The sequence below is a fragment of the Acomys russatus genome, chromosome 29, assembly GCF_903995435.1.
Source record: "Acomys russatus chromosome 29, mAcoRus1.1, whole genome shotgun sequence".
NCBI classification, from domain to species: Eukaryota; Metazoa; Chordata; class Mammalia; order Rodentia; family Muridae; genus Acomys; species Acomys russatus.
In genome coordinates, this window is record NC_067165.1 from 31,558,072 (window position 1) to 31,572,051 (window position 13,980).

The 13,980-nt window shown below is 52.7% G+C and overlaps 1 protein-coding gene across 1 annotated transcript in view; it reads left to right on the forward strand.

The window, feature by feature from the left end:
- The window catches only part of Hspg2 (heparan sulfate proteoglycan 2), a 104,873-nt gene that overhangs the window by 40,035 nt on the left and 50,858 nt on the right, over positions 1–13,980 (forward strand). The window contains 18 exon segments of the mRNA XM_051171489.1: positions 3,140–3,249; positions 3,353–3,411; positions 3,824–3,984; positions 6,469–6,597; positions 6,848–7,102; positions 7,189–7,308; positions 7,807–7,938; positions 8,296–8,440; positions 8,532–8,683; positions 8,793–8,939; positions 10,809–10,972; positions 11,297–11,476; positions 11,590–11,786; positions 11,896–12,043; positions 12,580–12,707; positions 12,997–13,083; positions 13,160–13,218; positions 13,355–13,422. Coding sequence (XP_051027446.1) covers positions 3,140–3,249; positions 3,353–3,411; positions 3,824–3,984; positions 6,469–6,597; positions 6,848–7,102; positions 7,189–7,308; positions 7,807–7,938; positions 8,296–8,440; positions 8,532–8,683; positions 8,793–8,939; positions 10,809–10,972; positions 11,297–11,476; positions 11,590–11,786; positions 11,896–12,043; positions 12,580–12,707; positions 12,997–13,083; positions 13,160–13,218; positions 13,355–13,422 — 2,441 coding nt within the window.

Sequence of the window (13,980 nt, forward strand, 5' to 3'; positions counted from 1 at the left end):
GCATGCTTTTCTGGTCTAGGGCTGTTCCTAGGGCTTGTCCTGAATATCTGAGTTAATGGTTCCTGTCAGCCCTGCTCCCATGACATGCTCCAGGTACCATGTGGGTCCTCAGCAGTCCTTGGGGTGGGCACTGGTGGCCTTAGGTTATAGATGCAACATTAGAACTCAGAACTATCACAGGCCATCAGGGGCCATCCTGCTCCAGCAGTAGGGCCATTAACTAGTGAGCTGCCCTCCCTTCACATGGTGACAGTAGGTATCATGTTGCACTCGCTCTGTGCTGAGGAGTGTTCTGAGCACTGTGCACACACTTCAGACCACTTGGTGACTCTTATTAACCTGATGTTTATAACCTGTGCTTAACCCCAGGCGTACACGCACACACACATTAGTGGAAGGCTGAGCACGGTGGCATGTGCCTTTGGTCCCAGCATTCATGAGGTAGAGGCAGGAGCACCAGAAGTTCGAGGCTACATAATGAATTTGATCTTAGTGTGGGCTACATGAGACCCTTCTTTCTCCCTCAGAAACAACAACAACAACAACAAAAACAAAGTTCATGGCCAACCTTGGCTACATATCAAGGCTAGCCCAGAATCTGAGACCCTGTCTCAAACAACAACAGTGACAAAAGGGCTGGGGAAATAGCTCTTTTGAATAAGAGCACTTGCTGGGCTGGGCGTGGTGGCGCACGTCTCATTCCCAGCACCCAAGAAGCAGAGGTAGGCGTATCTCTGTGAGTTCGAGGCCAGCCTAGTCTACAAAGGGAGTCCAGGACAGCCAGGGCTACACAGAGAAACCCTGTCTCAAAAACAAAACAAAACAAATGAACACTTGCTGCCTAAGCATGGGACCCTGGATTCAAGTCCCCAGCATCCATGATAAAAAGCTCCTAGGGCCTGTAACCCCAGCTCTGATCGGAGCAGGGACGGGATCACTGGCTGCCAACCTAGCTTCAGGTTCAGTGAGAGACCCCCATCTCAAGGGAAAAGGCAGAGTGATAGAGCAAGGCACACACACCACGTCTTCTTCTGGCTTCCATGTGCTTTTGGGCATGTGTACCTGGATGCACATGTGCATACACACACACACACACACACACACACACACACACACACACACACACACACACCCCAAAATAATTGAGTGTGTAATGTGGGTATATTGAATAGATCAATTTGGTTATTCCCAGATCATCCACCAGTTCTCGAGCTCTATGTATATGTATGTGTGTGTACACTGGGTGCGCATGTATACATACATACAAATGTTTGGCTCATTTGCTACTACAGAGGTTTTGGAGGTTTGTTTGTTTCCTTCAAGACAGGAGTGCTTGCTTGTATTACAGGTGTGTGACACCACCCGGGATCCCTACTAGAGAGTTTAATGCACATTTCTAACTCAAGAACATTGTTCTGCTCAGCCTTCTGTCACTGTGACAAGATATCAGAGGTGCCGGGCGTGGTGGCACACACCTTTAGCCCAGCACTCGGGAGGCAGAGGCAGGCGAATCGCAGTGACTTCAAGGTCAGCTTGGTCTACAAAGTGAGTTTAGGACAGCCAAGGCTGCACAGAGAAACCCTGTCTTGGGAAAAAAAAAAAAAGAAAGAAAGAAAAAGAAAAAAGATAGCAGAGGTAACTGACTTAATAAGGAAGAAAGATTTACTTTGGTTTTCAGTGTCAGACCAGGGCCAGTTGGCTCGGCTGCTCTGGGCCTGTGCTGGCAGTTTACTGTGGTAGAAGAGTTTAGCAGAGGAGTTTGGTTCACCCCTACTAGTGTCCAGGAACCAGTGGTGGGTGGGGGTGGGGTGGGCTGGGCTGGTACTGAGTCTCGGTATCCCTTTCATGGCCAGACCCTCAGTGACCTAACTTCCATCCATTAGGCTCCACCTCCTAACAACAAAACAACAAAAGGTGAGGCTGGGGAGATGGTTCAATCGAATAAGAGCCCTTGCTGAAAGGTCTGCTGCCTCCAACAGTGCTATAAGCTGGGCCCAAGCTTTCCACAGGTGGGCCTTGGCCAGACTGGAGATCCAAACCCTAGCCAACCTGATAACCAGTGGCTGTAAACTGTGCTGTGTACATCCGGTGCTAAAGGAAACAATAGTTGTATGTTGCATTCACACCAGAAGTGACTTGAGTTTATTTGGCCATGACTCACCGATAAGCCCTTGAGCCATGAATTGAGTGGGTTCCCCATTTCCTCATGGAGCTCCTGGTTTGGTGAGGCGGGGTGTCAGGTGACCACACTCCTCATTCCCAAGTGCGGGCCTGTGTGCACAGGGGCAGTATGGGAAGGCAAGCATCCTTCACTCCGTGCAGCAGCCCTGGGGTGTAAATGCATTTGACTCTCTCACCCCCACATTTCATGAAGAAGGAATGAGACTTTGACTGAGGCAGGTGAGCGTGTGAAGTAGCTGAATCGGGACCTGATAGCTGCCGTGGTGCTGTGTGGCCCACGTGTACCCAGCAGAATTAATTGATGGGATGAGAGAAGGAAGGCTTTCGGTTTGGGAAGCAGAGGTGATGTGAGAGCCCAGAGTGGTGGCCCCACACCATCCAGGACAGGGAAGGTGGTCATCTTAGAGTGTGGTTACTAAGCTGAGCCCAGAGGGATGGATAAGAACTGGCTGGGAGGGGCTGGAGAGATGGCTCAGAGGTTAAGAGCACTGACTGCTCTTCCAGAGGTCCTGAGTTCAATTCCCAGAAACCACATGGTGGCTCACATCTATGATTTTTTTTTTTTCCGAGACAGGGTTTCTCTGTGTAGCCTTGGCCATCCTGGACTCGCTTTGTAGACCAGGCTGGCCTCGAACTCACAGTGATCCGCCTGCCTCTGCCTCCCGAGTGCTGGGATTAAAGGCGTGCGCCACCATGCCCGACTCTCATATCTATGATGTAACCTGATGCCGTCTTCTGGCCTGAGGTGTACATGTAGACCACTGTATAAATAATCAACAAATCTTAAAAAAAAAAAAAAAAAACTGGCTGGGAAAATATCACAGTAAAGCTGTGATTGGTCATGCTAGGTGTCAGCCCGTGTGGGAGATAAACACCTTATTTTCAGCCCGCCTTCTAGGTTTCCCACCTGCTAAGCTGGACCCCTCCACCATGACATTCCAAACCTTCTCTCCCACAGTCTATTTCCGAGCTCTGGTAAATTTTACTCGGTCCATTGAGTACAGCCCACAGCTAGAAGATGCAGGCGCCAAGGAGTTCCGAGAGGTGTCAGAGGCTGTGGTGGATAAGGTATGTGGGAGAGAGAGAACCTGCGGTTGGGGGTTCCTCAGGGGTGGTGGGGCAGTACTGGAGTATGTGGGAGGCGTCTGATGATGGTGGTATGTCCCCGCAGCTGGAGACGGAGTACGGGAAGATCCCTGGAGAGCAGATTGTCAGTGTGGTGTTCATCAAGTGAGATGGGTCCCTGGGGATGGGAGGGGTGGGGACAACCAGAAGGGGCCAAGGATGGGAAGGGGCCTGAATACCAAGGGCAGGGCAGGGCAGGGAGGGCCTGGAGGGGTCGTTCTTGGGGTTTTTGTTTGTTTGTTTGTTTTTCTGAGACATGGTTTCTATGTGAAGCCTTAGAACTCCCTCGCTTTGTAGACCAGGCTAGCCCCTGCCTCCCCAAGTGCTGGAATTACAGGCGTGTGCCACTGCACCCGGCTTGGAGGGGGTCATTCTTGATGAGAAATCAGAAAGGCATAGATAGGGTATCCTGTTCCAGAAAAGCCCTACCGTAGGCACAGGCTGCCCAGGTACAGGGCTGGGTGTCATGGCAGGAGCTTGACAGAGGCGTGCAGATCACAGGCCTTTTTCTCCCCAGGGAGCTGGATGGCTGGGTCTTTGTTGAGCTGGATGTGGGCTCCGAAGGAAACGCGGACGGGGCTCAGATTCAGGAGGTGCTGCACACAGTGGTCTCCAGCGGCTCCATCGGTCCCTATGTCACCTCCCCCTGGGGGTTCAAGTTCCGACGCCTGGGTACAGGTGAGCCTGTCCCTCCAAACTGGGGTCACCCTTCCAGTTCCTCACACCGGCCCCTTTCTGTGTCTCTACCTTGGGCCTTCCTAACGTGGACTAGCACACCACTGGAGACAGGGAACTCCCTCCCTCCTGAGCCTGAGCCTTCCCATCCGTCTTTATACAGTCTCTACTTGGCTAGAGCCAAACTGTTTCCTCTAGCAGGCACCCAGGAAGCTATATCGTTTATAGACCTTTGTATATTGACAGTAGATAAAACTCCTTCTTCATTCAGCACTTCCGAGTCAAAAGATATTGGCATTCAGTAAAACTGACTATTGTAGGCTGGAGAGATGAGTCAGCACGGAAAGAAGCTTTCGCTGAGGTGGGCTGTGGTGGTGCACACCTTTAATTCCAGCTCTCTGGAGACAGAGGCAGGCAGATCTCTGTGAGTTCAAAGTCACACACACACACACACACACACACACACACACACACACACACAGTGTCTTGAAGAAAAAAGTATTTGCCAGGACAGCCAGGGCAACACACACACACACACACACACACACACACACACACACACACACACACACACAGTGTCTTGAAGAAAAAAAGTATTTGCCAGGACAGCCAGGGCTACAAACACACACACACACACACACACACACACACACACACACACACACACACACAGTGTCTTGAAGAAAAAAAGTATTTGCCATGAGAACTTGACTGGAGTTCAGATCTCAAGCACCCAAGTAAATATCAGGAGGGTGTGGCAGCCCACCCCTATTTCCAGCAGTCAGGAGGCAGCAGGGGGATCCTCAGAACAAGCTAGCTAGCCACACTACAGAGTCAGCAAGCTCTGATTCAAGAGAGAGACCCCTGCCTCAGTATAAAAGGTGAAGACTGATTGAGAAAGGCAACCCAGTGTCAACCTCAGGCCTCCACACCCACACACATCATACACACGGGCATCTTCTTTTGGTTTTTCAAGACAGGGTTTCTCTGTGTAACAGCCCTGGCTGTCCTGGAACTCGCTCTGTATACCAGGCTGGCCTCGAACTCACAGAGATCTGCCTGTCTCTGCCTCCTGAGTGCCGGGATTACAGATGTGCGCCACCGCGCCCTGCTATACACGTCCATCTTTGTGATATTGCATCTATACATGCAAAGACACACTGTGCACACACACACACACACACACACACACACACACACACACACACTGTGTATGTGTACACACATAACCTGTCTCCCTCTTTATAACTAAAATCCATCACTTGTTTCCCAGGCATCAAATGAAGGCCAGCCCTATGCCTAAGACCCCGATACCCAGCATCCGCTCGGGCCCCTTAAGTTCCATAAAGTATTCTTCCTGTGTTCACCATGAGAGAACTGAGGCTCAGCAAGGAAAAGCCGCCATCCACAGTGATAGGGATGCAAACCAGACCCTGTGTGTGTGCTGCTCTCCTTGGAACCCATGGTGGATGGGAAACAGAAGACAGACAGGCCCAGAGAGGACAGGAAATGGGCCCAAAGTCACACAGCCCATTAGATGCAGAAGCCAGGCTTGGGTGCTCAGGATCAGTCCAGGTTTCCTGTCACTCTACCCACTGTCCTATTTGATCCACTGAGTCTTTTCCTGGGCTAGTTCTGGTTCATTGTTCATGGACTGTGGTACTGGGCCTCTCATAGGCTGTAGTAATTGGCCCTTCTCCATCCCAGCACTCTTACTGGGTAGGCTCTCACTTATCAAGTTATGTGCTTCTGACTCAGTGAAGCTCCAATTCCATCCTTACAAGGAATCAAGTCTCAGGAAAAAAACAAAACAAAACAAAAGACAAACTAGTGAGCTATCACTTCCTTTGTTCTGCATGTAAAACCTCTCTCAATGCACCCCCAAATCAAACTCTGACTCTCCTGGGTCTTCAGGCCCAGGCCTAGAGTTTTCTGGAGGCCTAGCCATCTGCTCCCACCTTCAGCAAGCACTGACTGCAGTGGGAGGCAGGCCCTACTTGGGCCTCAGTTTCTAGGTCCCAGGTGGGACGGTTGCTGACTACAGCTTCCTTTCCAGCACAGACCCCCCCGCCGCCCCCAGCTGCTGTGGGGGTCACAGTAACACCAGGTGAGCGTGTGAGCCTGGCCAAGGTCCAGGGGGTTCCTAGAGAACCTGACAGAAAGAGAGAAAAGGCTTCATGGCTGCCTCCTCCCACTGTCTCATTGTCCTCACTGGGGCCAGGCTGTGGCCTGCACGTGTATGGCATGGTGTCCGCATGTGTGTGGCATGCCACCTGTGTGAAGGTCCGTGTAAGAGATTCTGCACTTTGTTCTGCGTGTGCCAGAAGTGTGCACCAAGTGCTTCTTGCTTTTGCTGTCTGCCACGGTGGCCTGACTCAGGGCTCCAGAGCCACTCACAGCCATGCCTTGTCTGTGCTGTCTGTCTACCACTAGCCTCTTCAGCCTGTTGCCTGACTTCCTTCTACCTCTCCCCTCCCCAATACACAGTGCCCCAGTTCCCAAGGGTCTGCACAGAGACGGAGTTTGCTTGCCACAGTTATAATGAGTGCGTGGCTCTAGAGTATCGCTGTGATCGGCGGCCTGACTGTAGGGACATGTCTGACGAGCTCAATTGTGGTGAGAAGCTATTGGGAACTTCAAGGAGCCCCTAGGTGGCCTGACCAGGGTGGGGCTACATCTAACTCTCTGGGTCATCTGGGCTGTAAGGGGTTGGGTGTCAGTGTCAGCAGAGAGGTCTGGAGAGGGTAGGGATGGGGAAAGAAATGGCGGAAGGTTGGCATGAGGTGGACTCCTAGGAAGATGGAGGACTCTGGGGCAAGGGGTGAAAGCCATCCATTTGCTAAACATCAAGGGATCCTGTCCACAGAGGAGGCGGTCCCAGAGCTCAGCTCCTCACCACCTGCTGTGGTGAAGGTGTCACCATTACCACTCTGGCCAGAGACCTCCACAACACCTCCACCGCCAGTCACACGTGGACCTCCATTCCTGTTCCCCGGTGTTAGTGGGCCTACCGCCTGTGGACCCCAGGAGGCTGCATGCCACAGTGGGCACTGCATCCCCAGGGACTACCTCTGTGATGGGCAGGAAGACTGCAGAGATGGCAGCGATGAACTGGGCTGTGGTGAGCACTGCTGCATGGGCCGGGAGCATGGGGACTGGGTTCTGGTCAACAGACGACCGTCGTGAACCCCTACCTGGTCCGCATAGGGCCCCCTCCCCCCTGCGAGCCTAATGAGTTCCCCTGTGGAAATGGACACTGTGCTCTCAAGTTGTGGCGTTGTGACGGTGACTTTGATTGTGAGGACCATACGGATGAGGCCAACTGCCGTGAGTACACCAGGTCCCCATTGTCCTCCTGTCCCTGCTCTGGGAGATGTGCTGGCCTTTACTGGTCAGTGAGGGAACCCTGCCTCTGTGTGTGGAACTGCAGTTAGGAGACGGCTGGCTGGCTGGCTGACTGGCTGTGTCTTTCCTGCTCCACTGTATTTGGGCAGCCATTAGTTTTTTCTTGTCACCATATTGGTGTGTGACTAGAGAATTGAATGTGTGGCTCCCTGTGACCATGTGTGAGTCACAACCTAACCCCATAGGCTACTTGGTCAGCACAAAACCTAACCCCATGGGCTACTTGGTCAGCTTTGTACTGTAACAGAATGCCAGAGTCTGGTCACTTGATGATCAATTGTGTTTGGCTGAGTTTTGGAGGCACTGTGTGGGTAATGTAGACAAGATGAAGGGAGTGGCCCAGAGGACACCTAGCGAAGGTAGTAGGTGAGCTGTGTTGTCCTGTAGTCTTGTGCCCACTCTGTCTGGTTTCATCCTCAGCCGTCCAGCAACCTGGGGAAGTATGTAAGCCCACACATTTCCGATGCATCTCCACCAACCAGTGCATCCCGGCCAGCTTCCACTGTGACGAGGAACCTGACTGTCCTGACCGTAGTGATGAGTTTGGCTGCAGTGAGTGAGGAATGGAGTTGGGATGGTGCTGGCCAGGTTCTACTTGATTCTTTGTTATTTTGTTGTTGTTGGTTTGGGTTGGGGTTTTTTTTTTTTTTTTTGGTTTTTCGAGACAGGCTTTCTCTATGTTATCTTGGCCATCCTGGACTCACTCTGTAGACCAGGCTGGTCTTGAACTCACAGCGATCCACCTGCCTCTCTGCCTCCCGAGTGCTGGGATTAAAGGCATGCATCACCACGCCCGGCTTCTACTTGCTTCTATCTGCTCTCTGCTCCCGGTCTCCGCCCTCTACTGTCCTGGCCTTTCCTTTCCCTGATTGCTGATTAAACACTTTGCTCCTGTTCAATTTTTCCCAGTGCCTCCCCAGGTGGTGACCCCTCCCCAGCAGTCCATCCAGGCTTCCCGGGGTCAGACAGTGACTTTCACCTGCGTAGCCATTGGTGTCCCCACACCCATCATCAACTGGAGGCTCAACTGGGGCCACATCCCTGTTCATCCCAGGTGCAACTCAGTTGGGGGGGGTGACTTGCCTATGGAAGAGGCTGGGTCAATGGCTCAAACCTAATCCATCACTGTCTTGGGGCCCTACCAGGGTGACAATGACCAGTGAGGGTGGACGTGGCACACTGATCATCCGTGATGTGAAGGAGGCAGACCAGGGTGCCTACACCTGCGAGGCCATGAATGCACGTGGCATGGTGTTCGGCATTCCAGATGGCGTGCTGGAGCTCGTCCCGCAGCGAGGTGCTGTAGACGGGCGGGCAGCTGGGTGGGTGTGGTGGGTGACTGGCACCATTGCTGTAGGGCCTCCTGCCGGTGGCCAACCACAGCCCCTTCCCCTGCCTCCCAGCAGGCCCCTGCCCAGATGGACACTTCTACTTGGAGGACAGTGCCTCCTGCCTGCCTTGCTTCTGCTTTGGCGTGACCAACGTGTGCCAGAGCAGCCGGCGCTTCCGGGACCAGATCCGGCTGAGCTTTGACCAGCCAAATGACTTCAAGGGTATGTGGATGGGTGGACACCAGGCTCCTGGGAACCCAGGATGGGCAGAGAGGGACCTGGGCCAAAGGGCAGGGAGTGACCCAGAAACACTGAGTTGTGTCAGAAAAGTCTTTAGCTCAAGCTGTGTTTGCAGTTTTCCTGCCTCGGGTTGTAGGGAGGACAGACTCTGGAGCCAGGCCCTATGACTCCAAACACTCACATCTCAAAAAATAGTTGCAGATTTGGGGGGTTGATACATTGGTTATAGTGTTTGCTGCTCTTCCAAAGGCCCCAGGTTCAATTCTCAGCTCCCGTTAAGCAGCTCATAAACGCCTGTAACTCCAGCTCCAGGGCATCCAAACATCTTCTTCTGAGTTCTGCTGGCATCTGCACCTATTTGTGCATGCACACGTCTCAAAACATACATTTGTACTTTATTTTTATTTTAATTTTTGTTTTTGTTTTTTGTTTTTTCCGAGACAGGGTTTCTCTATGTAGCCTTGACTATCCTGGACTCACTTCTTTGTAGACCAAGCTAGCCTCGAACTCACAGCGACCCACCTGCCTCTGCTTCCCAAGTACTGGGATTAAAGGCATGCGCCACTACCACCCAGCTACATTTGTACCTTAAAAAAAGAAAATGATCATTAAAAAAGGGTGGGGGTGGGGCACGCTGGAGAGATGGCTCAGTGGTTAAGAGCACTGACTGCTCTTCCAGAGGTCCTGAGTTCAACTCCCAGAAACCACATGGTGGCTCACAACCATCTATAATGTGATCTAATGTGCACTATATACATAATAAATAAATCTTTAAAAAAAAAAAAAAAGGCAGAGAAGCCAAGCATGGTGGTGCACACCTTTAATCCCAAGACTGGGAGTCAGAGTCTGCTGGGCAGATCTCTGAATTTGAGTCTGTCCTGGTCTACATAGTGAGTTCCAGGACAGCCAAGACTATGTAGAAAGACAAAAATAAAGGAAAACAAACTAAACAAAGCTGGAGGGCTGGTGAGATGGCTTAGGGGCTAAAGATGCTTGCCTCGAGGCCTGATTGACAACCTAAGTTCAGCCCCTTCAACCAGCATGGTGGAGAGAGAACAGAGTACCTAAAGTTGGCCTCTGACCTCTGTAGGCCTGATGTAGCATGTGCGTGCATACATAAATAAATGTAAGCTTTGTTTGTTTGTTTGTTTGTTTGTTTAGGTGGAGGATAATTGAGGAAGATGCCCAGTGTCAACCTCTGACCTCCACAGTCACGCGTGCACGCGCGCGCGCGCATACACACACACAAATTCAGGCACATCTGCACATAAACATGTACACACATATACACACCACGCAGAAACCAAACTTGTTGGATTGCCACCAATGATAGGGGTGAGCACCAAATGGCACAGTGTACGTACCAAGTGTTCCTACTGTCATGTGACGTGGTGTGGTCCTAGGGAAATCCTGTGTGGGAGTAAATTTGTGCACATGTGGGAAGAAGGTTGGCCCAGCAACCCTGTGTAACAATAAGGATGAGCCCTTTTTACAGTGCTTCCTTCTTTTTATTTTTTTCCTTTTCTTTTTTTTTTTTTTTTTTTTTTTTTTTTTTTTTTTTTTTTTTGGTTTTTCAAGACAGGGTTTTTCTGTGTGGCCTTGGCTGTCCTGGACTCACTTTGTAGACCAGGCTGGTCTCAAACTCACAGCGATCTGCCTGTTTCTGCCTCCCGAGTGCTGGGATGAAAGGCGTGTGCCACCACCGCCCGGCATAAGCCTGGCTGCTTTCTAACTGCAGGAGAAAGGCTTCTGTTTTTACCTCTGTCACCACCTTCCTCGGTTCCAGCTCCCAGACTGGCTATGCTCCGCTGAGCATGAGCTGCAATCCTCCTCTTGTTTTTGTCCTTGCAGGTGTGAATGTGACGATGCCCTCCCAACCCGGCGTGCCACCCCTCTCCTCCACCCAGCTGCAGATCGACACGGCCCTGCAGGAGTTCCAGCTGGTTGACCTGTCCCGCCGCTTCCTTGTCCATGATGCTTTCTGGGCCCTACCCAAGCAGTTTCTGGGCAACAAGGTGAGGAGGGCAGGGTTCTGAAGCTGGGCAACCACATCTCTGAGGACAATGCATTTCTGGGACAAGATCTCTGCCACCCTCTCTTCCTTTGGGTCTCTCCTAGCCATCCTTCTCTGGGCTGGCTAGAGTGCCCCACACTGGCCTCCCTGGGTACAGCATTACGTGTTGTCAGCCCTGGAGCCTCCCCATGCTCAGTTCTCTAGGAGCCTTCTGTGCGAGGCACTCTGTGAGCCTTGGGTGGGTGGCACAAGTGAGGAGGTTGAGGATGGGGATGCAGCCTCTAGAGGATGGCTGCTCTGCCCTGATCTGCCCCGTCCTGGCCAGGTGGACTCCTATGGTGGCTCCCTGCGCTACAAGGTGCGCTACGAGCTGGCCCGAGGCATGCTGGAGCCGGTACAGAAACCAGATGTGATCCTCCTTGGCGCAGGGTACCGCCTCCACTCTCGAGGCCACACGCCCACTCATCCTGGATCTGTGAACCAGCGTCAGGTCCAGCTCTCAGAGGTGGGTGGCACCTGAATCTCAGGGATCGGGCTAGGAGGAAGAGGGGCTGGCCAGGGTGGAGTGATTCATGCTGCGTAGGCACTGATGGACTGAACAACCCTCATGCCCTCCAGGAACACTGGGTGCATGAGTCTGGCAGGCCCGTGCAGCGGGCTGAGATGCTACAGGTGCTGGCGAGCCTGGAGGCTGTACTGCTGCAGACAGTGTACAACACCAAGATGGCCAGTGTGGGGCTGAGTGACATTGTCATGGACACCACCACCACCCAGACCACCAGCCATGGCCGTGCTCACAGTGTGGAGGAGTGCAGGTGCCTGCCTCACTGGGCCTTCTAACCACGGGGATGCTATCTGGGGGAGAGGTGAAACAGCAGGGTGTGTGTAGTTCCTGAGGTCACTGTCTTTGTCCTGTCCTCACAGATGCCCCATTGGCTATTCTGGTTTGTCTTGCGAGAGCTGTGATGCCCACTTCACCAGGGTGCCTGGCGGGCCCTACCTGGGCACTTGCTCTGGCTGCAATTGCAATGGCCATGCCAGCTCCTGTGACCCTGTATATGGCCACTGCCTGGTAAGTAGCGCGAGATGCCACTTGGGACATTGGATAGGAGTGGGATTCTCCGGCATCAGGGAACGTTGCGTGACTTCTAGAGTGGCCTGAATGGCTCTAGGTGAACTGCCATGGCCTCTGGATGCATTAACAAGGGATAGTGTCCAGACAAGGGAGGTGTAGGTCTCTCTCCCTTGGCGACGGCTGAGGGAAGTGTGGCCTAGACATGACACCTTAACTCTTGGGAATTGTGATGGAGTCTAGGGTTGTAGAACTAGGATTGAGCAAAGAGAAGGCCCAGGCAAGGTAGAGATACTGTCTTCAGATCTCCAAGCAGCTGTAGGGGTGACAGAATGGACTCTCAGACAGAACTAGTCCCATGTGCAGCCTGGAAGAAGGTGACAGGTTTGAAGATGCTTGGAACCATTGGCTGCCATGGCCAGGGGAGGCACCTGGATGCTCCTAGCTATCTGCAAAGCTGTGGAACATTCTAGAGCCTGTCTGGACCAGTTCTGCTCAGTAGGTCCTGAGTCAACCTCTACCCTCTCCTGTCCTAGAACTGCCAGCACAACACAGAAGGACCTCAGTGTAACAAGTGCAAGGCTGGTTTCTTTGGGGATGCCACAAAGGCCACAGCCACTGCCTGCCGGCCCTGCCCCTGCCCATACATCGATGCCTCCCGAAGGTTAGACCTCACTCAGGATATGGTAGTGTGACAAGGGGGGACATTCTCTATCAGGGAAACTGGGTGCCCATATGGACTCTAGTCCTGACCTGTTCACTGAGTTGTCCATGCTCTTTAATCTCTTGTGGGTCTCATTTTCCCTTTCTGTATAATGGGCCTATCTCCCTTCTTACAGTTGCTATGAGACCACAGGGACCAGGAGGGGGCATCACGTCTTTCTGTGTGTCTTCCTGGGGTGAGCATATCAGGCCTGGCACCCAGTTCTACCCTGCCTGCTTGATCCCCACAGATTCTCAGACACTTGCTTCCTGGACACAGATGGCCAAGCCACCTGCGACGCTTGTGCCCCAGGTTACACAGGCCGCCGGTGTGAGAGGTAAGCGGGAGCTGCCAGGGGCTAGGGATAGGAGACAGGATGCTCAGGCCAGGGTGTGACTATGTCGTCTCTCCAGCTGTGCCGCAGGATATGAAGGCAATCCTATCCAGCCGGGAGGGAAGTGTAGGCCCTCCAGTGAGTATTGTGACCACCCCCTATCATAACCTGCCTGCCTGCCTGGGCTCCTCCCACCCTTCCCAGCCCATACCCAGAATCCCTGGAGAGCCACCCATCCCCACCCACCCTGCCAGTGCTTTCCTCCTGTCTCCAGACCAGGAAATTGTACGCTGTGATGAGCGAGGCAGTCTGAGCACCACCGGAGAGGCCTGCCGCTGTAAGGTACATGTGCTGCCTGCTCCCTCAGAGACCCTGGGACCCGGCCTTACTGTGGCCAAGGGAGTAAAGAGGTCCTTGACAAGTAGGCACTGGCCTTACCTGAGGCTGGTCTTCTATACACTGATTAAGGAGGCAGCCGCCCCGAGTTTAATGTCTTGACACGCTTTCAGCAACTGCTGCACGCATCCTGGCCCTCTCCTGCATCGCTCTGTGAGGTGTCATGTTGACATCTCATCAATAGTGGGAGAATCAAGTGTTAATGGAGAGAAAAAAAGAACTGCATGGGTCAGGCACTCTCGGTATTATAGCTCAGAGTAGATAAGCCTATGAAGTGACCCTGTGTGTGTCATTTCATGTCCTCGAGCCTCACTTTGATAGGATGGAGAAATCTCCACGGCCTGTCAAGGCGCTAATGGCTGCAGAGACACTAGCATGACGTCCCCTATCATAAGCCGTAGTGGCAAGTAACTCAATCAGCTTTGCTTTGTTTGTGAGCGTCCTAGTAGCCAATGAGAAAAGGGAGACCGGTTTCTGTAAACACCATGGTCCGATGTGGTGATG